The following is an 11,636-nucleotide window of genomic DNA, read 5'->3' on the forward strand; positions in this document are numbered from 1 at the left end:
GAGTAATAAAATACTCAAAGAGATCAATAGAATGGTTGACTACATTTCTCTTTCCAGGGCATCGCAGTTTTTGACCTGCAACTTTTCTGACTCTGGAACTTTTACAGCAAAACTTAATTTCATAAGTTTTGATATGTTAGAATTTTTAAGAATAATTTGTCATAAAGTAACAAATTGTTTAAAAACAATGGCTTGCAAAATGGTTTAAAATGAGATATAAAATTAAAAGAAAATAACTCTAAACCAATTTTTTTTTCCAACGACAGACTTTTCTTAAAATCAGTAGAAATATAGTCAAAATGAAATCAATAGAAATAGCACTTTGATTTTATCTTGTCAAAATTAAATGTAATAAGTTTTTAGCAGTGTCATTTTAAATCTTATTTTATCTACATTGCATTATTTTTTATTTAAACCTTCAAGATCAACAAGACAATTGGCAGATTTATAATGAGCCTGCTGCAGAGGTGAAATTCAAATAATGGTAAAACCATAGATGTGTTTGGTGCTGGCATTAGCATCTTTTGACCGAGATCACAATATAAGAATAAATAAAAGTTCTGTATTCAAAAACAAAGGGAGGATTCTATCCGTTTTAATATCCAAAAAGATATTAAAACGGATAGAATCAAAGCTGAAATCCTTCTAAAGGCTGTTTTTATTGATAAAGACCAATAGGTCTTGAGTTATTTATTTCACCAGACTACTGGTTAATTTTTGATATTCTAGGTCATAGTTTGAAAAAATGCCTACGAATGAGACTCCCCCAGACTTACAATACAATGAATTCCAAAACTTTTAAAATCTTTCAAAGTCGCTAACAACTCATCAGAACTCACAATAAAATTGTAAATCTATTGATCATAGTTTAAGGAATTTATTTCTAAAAAAAAAAAAAAAATTTTTTCAAGATAATGTAGAGAATGTGTGATGAGCTTGGAAAAGCTTCAAGAGCTACTTCAAATAACGAGTTCTTGTAAAGAACTATTAAAAAAGAAGAAGAGTGGAATCAAGGAGCTAGCTACAATGACTGCTTTCTCATTTTCTCGTTATTGAATGGTTTTAATAATTTGAATTTTGATCCAATACCTAACTGCAAACTCTGAACCTTAAAACTACATTTGAAAATTATTTTTTTTACATATTCTCTTGAGATATTTGTCTTATACTTATGTCAAATAATTATGCTTTTTAAAAAGTTGCAATGATTGGAGGCTGGAAACAAAAAAGCCCTGAAATATTATCCCCCCTGCCCCAAATGTGAGACCAGCAAGTTGATGAAATAATTTTTTTGCTATTCTTAACTAAATTTATATGCATAGATAAATTTTAAGTATTGTTTTATCTCTAAGCATTCAAAAATTATGACCATATGAAATTTGTAACCCCCTCAAAATGAGGATGGTTTAAATTTTATATGGTCATAATTTATGAAGGCTGAGAGATAATACCATGAATTTTAAAATTTATTGATTGATATAAACTTAGTTAAGATTAACAAAAAAATTATTGTACCAACTTGTTGCTCTTACATTTGGAGCAAGGGGGAAGAAATTTTAGGACTTTTTTGTTCCCAGCCTCCAATCATCGCAATATTTTGCAAAGTCAAATTATTTAACATAAGTATAAACATACAAGCGAAGCAAGGGTAAACTTCTTAGTTAAACGCAAATACTAATCTTTATTATTTTTTATTTTTTCTTGATAGAATCAAGAAAAAATAAAAAATAAAAAAGTTTTTCATATAAATATGACCTCTTCGCCACTCCGCATAAAAATTGGTTGTCAAAAAAAATTACAGGATTGGCTAATATATATATATATATATATATATATATACATATACATATATATATATATATATATATATATATATATATATATATATATATATATATATATATATATATTTATATATATATATATATATATATAAATTAGTAGAAAATCACTTTACATTTTACACTGAGCTTTATCAATTAAGACTCATCAGAAATGAATGTTCAAATTAATAAAACTTCAATTTATACCAAAAATTAAATTATAGGAAGTCATAAATGTCTTAGCTACTGTAAATTTTCACACAATTAAGGATTTATTCTAACACTATTATAAAAAGAATTTTTAGAACTTCTTTTTTTAGAATTGTTATTTTCTTTTCTTTTTTTTTTTTAATTTTTTTTTTAATTTTTTTTAAAAGAAGGATTTAAAATAATTATTTTTTGAGCTCACTTCTTTTTATAGTTTTTTGGGAGAAATTTATTTTCATGCCTGTATTTAGAAATCAATTCCGATTTTTTGTTTAATAAACATTCTTGGTTCACATTTGTAATTATTTCAAATTTTTCTTGTTGACATAGTATGCATTTTTCGGAAATATTATTTCATGCAGGTGTTGTTTTAAGGATGGACCAATTCAATATTAAATCATCAATATTTTTATTTTTCAATGTTTGACTGCATGGTATCTTATGAATAATTTTTATTTTTAAAGGGTTGTTTATGGTTGGCAAAACGTTTTTTCCATTTACCCTTTGTTAAGTCAATATATTGTTTATCAGGTACATTCTTAGAAAAAATAACAACACATGGTATGTAAATGCGTTGTTTTTCTTTCTTTTTAAGTCTCTGAATACAATACGAAAGAAGATCTGGTACAGAAATCTTTTGTAACAGAAGGCATAAACAATCAATATGTGCACCTACATTGCAGTTTTGTATATATAAACTGAATATAAACTGAATAAAATGTTACCTTTACAAAATATCTCACCTTAACAAAAGCAGTTTATTTAAACTATTTAATATTTAATAAAATAATAATAACATAGTTTAACAGTCTATTAAAAGTTAAAAAAGTATCACTAAATTAAAAAAAAAAAAAAAAAAAAGAATTACTAAATTTTATCACATATCACACCTCAGTGTGTGTGCATAGGGTGAATAGATTATAGCAACAAATTTTATGACATACATTCATATCACTGGTAATAATTCTCAAGGTGTCCTTAAGTTCTTATAATGCTTTCACAAAAGTGGGAGTTTTTTTTTTAATAAATGATAAATTTCAAAGCTTTTATGGCTTTGAAATTTATCAGTGTTAGTTGTACTACCAAAACATTTTAAATTAAAAAACGCAAAAAAGAATGTCAAGTTAAAATTTTTTAATTGAGTATGAGTATATATATATATATATATATATATAGATATATATATATATATATATATATATATATATATATTTATATTTATTTAAGAATATATATATATATACACTACTAAAAGTTTGAGGCAGGCTAGGAATTTTTAGAAATAAGCGAATAAACAAACATTTTCAAGTCTAATTTATACTTTAATTAATATGTTTACAAAAACTAAATATTATTACACATTTTTGATCAATAATTGCCAATTTCAACTTGCATTTTCTAGTTGTTACTCGTACCAGTTTTGATTTGTCAAAATAATCAGTTATTCAGTAAATAGCCCACTGTTAAGAAATAGTGTTAATACCTTTACTAGAGTGATAATTAATAAATTTTGTATGTGGTAAAAACTTTTTTGTAGTAAAAAGAAAAATAACAAGCACAGAATTTTGATATTTATAATTTAGCAAAAATTGTCTAAAAGTTGTAAAAAAAAGTGAAAAAATGGGTAAATGAAAGGAATTAAACATTGCTGAAAGAGAAAGAATTCAAGTTTATCATGAAGAAGGTTATTCAATTAAGTCGAAATTTCAAAAAAAGTGAAAATTTCAAAATGTTGTGTCCAAAGGACATTACAACGACACAAAGAAACTGGTAAGAATGCAACTAGAAAACATACTGGAAGCCCAAAAAAAATAATAAATTACAAGATAGAGAAATAAAAAAGATTTGTTTATCAAATAGAAGGTACACCGCCAAAAAAATCAGGTCTGTGTACAATCAATTTAATGATCTTAAAATTAGCACTTCCACTGTGAAGAATCGATTGAAGAAATTTGGCTTGCATGGGCATGTAGCTGCTCGTAAACCACTATTAAGACCAATTAATAAGACACAAAGGCTAAATTGGGCTAAAGATCATCAACATTGGTCAATTTTCGTGCAAACATTTGTAGGGGAAAGGTATTCGGAAGAATGTTTAATACCCACTGTAAAACATGGGGGTGGATCTGTGGTCGTTGGGGGATGTTTTAGTGGGTGGAATATTGGAAACCTACACAAAATTGAAGGAATTATGAGAACTTGATAGGAATGTGTGAGAAGAACAGCCATCTTCTGTGAAAGGCCTTTGGCACATTGAAAGTAAAATGGGGCGCAATATAACCTGAAAAACTGTCTAAATTGATTGATCGTATGCCAAGGATCTGTACAGCTGTAATACAGAATAAAGGTGGTTATTTTGAAAAATCAAAAATTTAATTAAAACGCTAGTTAAAATTAAAAATTATTAATCAAAAATGTATAATAATATTTAGTTTTTGTAAACATATTAATTAAATTATAAATTAGACTTCAAAAAGTTTGTTTATTCACTTATTTAAAAAAATTCATACCCCGCTGGTCGTGTATATATATATATATATATATATATATATTTTTTTTTTTTTTTTTTTTTTTTTTTTTTCTAAATGATTTTTGTGATGTACCCTAATGATAACATAAGGAGTGTTCCTACATGCTCTTCCTATTTAAGTCAGTTGATGTATTCACATTCCCTGCATGTTTTCTCTATTTAAGTTAATTAATTTATGTACACTCCAGTGCTACATACATTGCTACGTTCAGTGCTCTTATCTATAAAATGTTTTACTGTGAAGAAAACCTCAACATCTAAAACGGCCTTATAGAAAATAAAGTTTTTCTCTACTTTTTTATAACTAACATGTGAAATCTTTCAATGCATCATGCATACCTAAAGGTAGGATCAAACACTTATTTTCTACCTTAATATATTTGATGTTTAACCAGAAAGCCATGTTACATTGGGATTTATTGGCAAAGTAACAAAAAATATATTTAGTTTATAAATATATTTTTTGTTCTAAATTTGAACAAATCAGAAATCTTGAAATCAGAAAATAAATGTTTTTCTTTTCATTATTTTTTATTATTATTTGTTTTCTTTTTTCTTTTTATTTTTTTAATTTTTTTTTATTCAAATAAATTTATTTAAATGTTTGAAATTTTAGAAAATTGTAGAATTTTTAAGAAGCTAGAGCTGCAGTTAAGCCTAGAAAATATTTGCTACTCAATAAGTCACTTGTTCAACAACATGTTTAAAACCCCATAATTGATAAAACCTTTAGGTTTGCTCTTGCTCACTCAAATTAAAAACTTTCTGAAAATATCCACACAAAGAGTTGTAATCAGAATCCCACTTGTTGTAATTGAAATTTATGGCCTCTTGGATGCATCTAAACTTTACTGGCAAAAGTATAAAAATAATAACTGCACATATAAAACTTTACTGCAGTAAAACATAAACTGCCTAATAAATCAATTGCAAGACTGGCTAGTCAACTTTGATTTTTAAATAATGTTGAGTTACGCCCTTTAGAAGTATGAATCAAGGTATCAGATAAAGTTTTAAAAGTTGTTAAGTATGTCAACACTAAAAAAAGACATCAAAGTTATGTTTTTAACTTTTACCTGAATGCATTAACTGCAGCTGTGTCAGGCACACAAAAAGACTGCAGGTGTGTCAGTCTAAAAAACAGGTAGCAACACAAAAAGACTGCAGCTGTGTCAGGCAAACTAAGAGGTAACATTAGCATTGTTTAAATACTTAATCATAAAGTTGCAGAAACTGTTATACTAAAGTATTAAATGTATTATTTCAAATATTTGTCCACATTTAGAATTGGAAAATTAAGTCTTGTGTCCTTATCTTTAAAATGACATAATGGCCTTTTAACAAGTGCAGCATAATGCATCAAAGATTATTCCGAAGCCTATTCACTAAAAATGCAAATAAAGACCGCAAACTCCAGGAGTTTTTATTTGTGAGCAACTGCATGCTCTAGCAGTATAAAATTGACACATGATCCACTTGTACTGTCTTGCTTGTGTCCAATTTATACAAAAGCAATGGGGAACCAAACTAAACAATTGATGAATAATGACTTACATTCTCAAAAAGCTTTTAAAGAAGTATTATCTATATAAGTCAAATAGTGAACACTTAGGATGGCTTTGAATGCAATTGAGTCAATATACTGTATGCTTTTGAGAACTATGTTGACAATATTTTCTGATAACTTAAGTATTTTATAGAATTTTTTGAATAGTAGAATTTATAGAATAAGCAAGCTTATAGAATTATTAGCTTATTTTAAACAAAACAAAGCTTGGTGTCAAGACACCAAGCTTTGTTTTGTACTATGCTTTGTCATCTATGTTTGTATTGAAGTTGCTTTTAATTTGTATGTTATGTTATTTTGATTTTTACCTCAAACATGGATAACTTTTGTTTCTAGGAATATCCTGAACTCTATGCATCATGCAGTATGTGTTTTGGGCTTGCAGTATTGTTTTCATGGATTGGAGTCCTCAGATATTTAGGTTTTCTAAAAGGCTATAATGTAAGAAACTCATAAGTATATTTTAGGAAGCTGGTAATAGATTGTATATTATCATTTAGTTGCTTAATAAATTTCTTATAAAGTTATGTGGTGTCAGCAAATAATATTGTAAATAAGATTGTATTAAATAAATCATGACCCAAAATTTTTTATTTTTAGTTTTTGATTTTACAGTTTAGGGTGGAAACTAAAAACTAAATATTGTTTTACTTGAATGTTTTGAACATAAGTTTTAACTTACTATTTTGAATTATATAAAAAATTATAATAGTCACATTAAAATAATTTAATTAAAGAAGTTTAACAAATTTTAATAGCAACAGTTGTGAAGTTGATGTTGCTTAAGTTACGGTTGGTGTAAAAGTTGTTGTTGTCATAGTTGAACTTGTTTTTAGTTACAAATGTTTATTTTAAAACATAAATTTTATTAATAGCATTTTTTGTTTGTTATTATTTTAGGTTCTTCTTATAACCCTTAAGACTGCTTTTCCTGTGATAGTTCGCTTTATTTCTTGTGTGGCTTTTATATATATTGGTTTTATTGTTTGTGGTTGGATAGTTTTTGGGCCATACCACCTAAAGGTAATTTTAAATAGAAGGGTTATGAGCTATCTACTGTTGGAAATCTTCTGTGTTCTATCCCTTTTGTTTAAATTTAATATTTACATTACACTATTTTTATTTTTTTTTAATTAAATATTTATATTATGTTTTATTAAATATACCATAAAATTATGTTTGTAAAATCATGTTCAGTCACCATGTAACTTGGGTCATTTAAGAATAAAATAATATAAACAACAATAAGCAAAGATGTGAAACGTTTGTTATGAAAATTGCAAATAATAATAAGCGTGTTATGTTGTAAAAAAAGTAAATAAACCAATTACAAAATAAAAAATTAGTCTGCATATAAAAATTTCAAAATTATTAAAATTTTAAATAACTCTGAAAGTAATTTAGTTAAAGTTCTAAGTAGTCAATTAAATTTTTTTTTGAATTAATTGATTTTGTTTCATAATTTTATTATAAAATAACATTAGAAAAATAGTTTTCATAATTTTTGATATTAAATTTATGATATTTCAATATATTTTTGCAATGTATTATTTGGATGTTGAATTTGTTATATTGTGATGTGTTGTTTGGAAGTTAAACTTTTAATATTGCTTTGTTTTGATGGGAATATTTGATTGGTCAAACAAGCTGTTCTCATTTGAAATTTGAGATATTATTGAAAGTATCAAATGTTTTTATTCTTTTTATTTTACAATGTTTTAATTTTTTTTTTATTATCTTCGCTTCCAACAAGGCTGCAAGTAACCACTATAAGAGTTGGAAATTACTGGAAGAGAAAAGATGAAGATTTTAGAGCTAATAATTGACAGATGACTGAAAATTATATGAATCAGGAAAACAAGATGAAGGAAGCGAATTCCAAAGAAATGATGTGATAATGGTTAGAGGTTGGCTGCAAGAGCAAGTCCAACTATGTTTACAATGTGTTTTTGCACCTTGTCTAAAAGAGAAACGGCATCATTAGAAGATCTGTCCCAGATATGGCAACAGTATTTTATACAAGGCCGGATTTGAGATTTATAGAGATAGAGAATAGAATCTAGAGTGAGAAAGTGTTGAGCTCGATAAAAAGATGCAACCTTAGAATATGCTAATTTTGCAACGGATTTGATATATGGTTTCCAAGAAAGATCAGAAGTAAGAGTTAATCCTAGAAGATAATGGGTAGATGATTCATCGATAACATTACCCTTCATAAATATAGGAAGATCTAAATTATTGCGATAATGATTGGCTGAAAAAAATTGAGTTTTATCTGAATCAAAGTTCACCAGCCATTGTAAGCTCCATGCTGTAGCACAAGTGAGATCCTTTTCAAGTTCAAATGCCCCCTCCAAGCAATCAGAGAGTGTTGGCTTCTTATCATGAGCAGAATAAATGGTAGTATCATCATATAAATTAACGATACAGTTGTCTGTATAATTCAGGAAAAAAATTCAAAAACATTTATTTATGCCTAAGATATGAATGTTCGAAGCTTAAATGACCAAGCTTAAATAAGCGAGGCGATTTTATGGTATTTATTATGTTAGTTAAAAGTTAAAAATTTTATTTTAGAAAAATTTAATTAAAGTGGGTAAAAAACCCTGCAGCTTTCCTGGATTTTTCTGCTCTGATGTGCCTTCCCTAATATAGCAGGCCTGTAATAATTTTTTGCCTCTGATGTGCCTTCCCTAATATAGCAGGCCTGTAATAAAGTAAGTAAAAATTTTTTACTTATTAATAATTTCATTTATATATATTAAAAATTTATTAATTTTATTTATAAATATTTATAAATATTTACTGTTTATAATGATTTGCTATAATATTTGCTAAAACTAAGAATCAATAACAAAGAATTTTTTTCTGAAGTTTTAAATCAAATATTAGTTATACAAAAATGAATTTATTAAAAAAAAAAATTGTAATTAAAAAATAAATAAATAAATGTCTTGGTTTGAATTTTAGTTTCAAAATCTTGTGACAACATCTGAATGTTTATTTGCTTTGGTTAATGGTGATGATATGTATGCAACATTCAATGCTATGGATTCATCAGACCCTTTGATTTGGTACTTTAGCAAAGTTTACTTGTATTTTTATGTATCATTATTTATATTTGTTGTACTTAGCTTGTTCATTGGTATTGTTGCAGATACTTACGAACGCATTAAGGTACTCTATTCAGGTTTTTTTAGTTTAATTTTCTCTCTTTATTTACATATATATATATATATATATATATATATATATATATATATATATATATATATATATATATATATATATATATATATATATATATATATCAGTATCAATTTTTAAATTGCAACAAATTTTAATTAAATATGAAATATCAAAGAAATATCAAATTTTGATTAAATAAAAGCAGAAAAATGTAATAATTAAAAAAAGAAAACTGAAAAAAAAATTTTTTATAAAATTTTTATACAACATTCTTTTTTTTTTATGATGGTTGCTATTTTAAGCTACCAACTTTAATACAAGTTAAAGAAAAAAATATTTTATTACAATTTAACAACAATTGCAATTTATTCACAATTTTTATCAGTCCATATAACTAAGAAACTAATTTTGTGTATGCTGGAACTATAAGAAACTTTGCTAATTTCTTACATTTATTCTTTTTCATGCCTTTTTGCTTTTAAAAATGTTTTTGCTGTATTTGATGTTTTTTCTCAATACTTATATAGAAAAATAAGAAAATAAATTGCTATTTATTTGTAAAATATACTATTTGATTAATAAATTTTGTAATGATGCAAGAAATTAAATAAAAAAATTACATGGTTTCTTTTATAAACGTTTTTACCACATTTGATGCCTCTCTAAAATTGTTTCCTTTATATTGGCTAATTTTTAACGTTAATGCGAATTAAGGTTAAGATAATGAACATCATGATTGTTTGAAAAAATGTGTTTAAAAACTAAATAAAAAAGTTTTAAATAGGCTCCTAAAAGTATTTTTAAAAAAGTTCAGTAAATTAACAATGCACTAGCTCACAAGCATTTGGAGCATTGTCAATAACAAAAGTTCATCTGGAAATAAGTTATCAGGTTTAAATGGGCAATTTGAATAATCCAACGAAAGTGCAGACTATTTCAATGGGGGTAGTGAAAACAACCCAATATTTTATATTTGAGTATTAGTAATAATGACTTTTTATTTTTGTACATGGAATACTTGTTGAAAAATTAAAAAAAAAAAGTTTACAAATAAATAGCAATTAGTTTTGTTTTCCTTGATAAAAACAGTAAAGTTTAACAAAAACATTTAAAAAACAAATTTTTAAATTAGTATTGTTTCTAGTACAAATAATAAACTATATCCTTAATATACTGACTGAAAAAAGTTGTAAATAAATTGTATATCAAAGAATGTTTTTATTTTCGTTATATTCTTATCTGCTTTTTTACCTTGAGTTGTATCAATTTTGGTAGTGAAAAATAATAAGCGCTCTAAAAAAAAAAAAAAAACAGTAAAAAATATTTAGGTATAATCTTTTTTTAATTTTCAATTTTTTCAGTTTATTTAATTTAGATTTTTTATTTTCTATAGTATTTGTTTCCTTTTTTATTTTCTATAGTATTTGTTTCCTTTTTTCGAGTATTGCTGTTTTATTCTCTGTAGTGTCTTTTAGCTTTATTTTGCCACAAATTCATAAAACTTACTATACAAAAATGAGGTCAAGTTGTGCAACCGCACTTTCTTCCTGGGATGGCATGTATATTTATGTATATATATGTATATATGTATGCATATATCTATATATATATATCAACTTGTTTCTCCGGGCAGCGGCCTTGTTCCTCAAGGTTCGTGTTTTGGAGTTATAGAGTTGAGAGAGGGTTATAACCACTATTAAGTAGCCTCCTCATCTGTAGTGGCTTTATCGGCCTTGAGGAGGTGAATAACAAAAAAAATATATATATATGTATATGTATATATATATTTAAACAACTTTAAAATGTATTCTACACAATAGAGTTCTCAATGTTCTTAAAAGAACAGAGCAATTATATATTAGTAGAAAATCACTTAACAAAAATTTTTTTTCATTTTACACTGTGTTTCATCAACAAAGATTCATCAGAAATGAATTTCATTTTCATTTCTGATGAATCTTTGTTGATGAAACTCATTTCTGATGAATTTCTGTTGATGAAACTTAGTGTAAAATAAAAAATTTTTTTGTTAAGTGATTTTCTACTAATATATATACGTATATATATATATATATATATATATATATATATATATATATATATATATATATATATATATATATATATATATATATATATATATATATATGTATATATATATATATATATATATATATATATATATATATATATATATATATATATATATATATATATATATATATATATATATATATATATATATATATATATATGAAGAGCTTATTTTCAAAACGTGGTATAAGAAATTTCGATTTTATGTGCCGCTTTAATTAAAAAT

General features: G+C 25.3%; 1 protein-coding gene across 1 annotated transcript in view; it reads left to right on the forward strand.

Moving 5' to 3' along the window:
* The window catches only part of LOC101236894 (mucolipin-3), a 57,464-nt gene that overhangs the window by 21,439 nt on the left and 24,389 nt on the right, over positions 1 to 11,636 (forward strand). Inside the window, exons 9-11 of the mRNA XM_065792304.1 lie at positions 6,464 to 6,568; positions 7,028 to 7,150; positions 9,098 to 9,304. Of these exons, the coding sequence (XP_065648376.1) occupies positions 6,464 to 6,568; positions 7,028 to 7,150; positions 9,098 to 9,304 (435 nt within the window). The remainder of the gene's footprint in view (positions 1 to 6,463; positions 6,569 to 7,027; positions 7,151 to 9,097; positions 9,305 to 11,636) is intronic.

Source organism: Hydra vulgaris, chromosome 03, assembly GCF_038396675.1.
Source record: "Hydra vulgaris chromosome 03, alternate assembly HydraT2T_AEP".
Classification (NCBI taxonomy): domain Eukaryota; kingdom Metazoa; phylum Cnidaria; class Hydrozoa; order Anthoathecata; family Hydridae; genus Hydra; species Hydra vulgaris.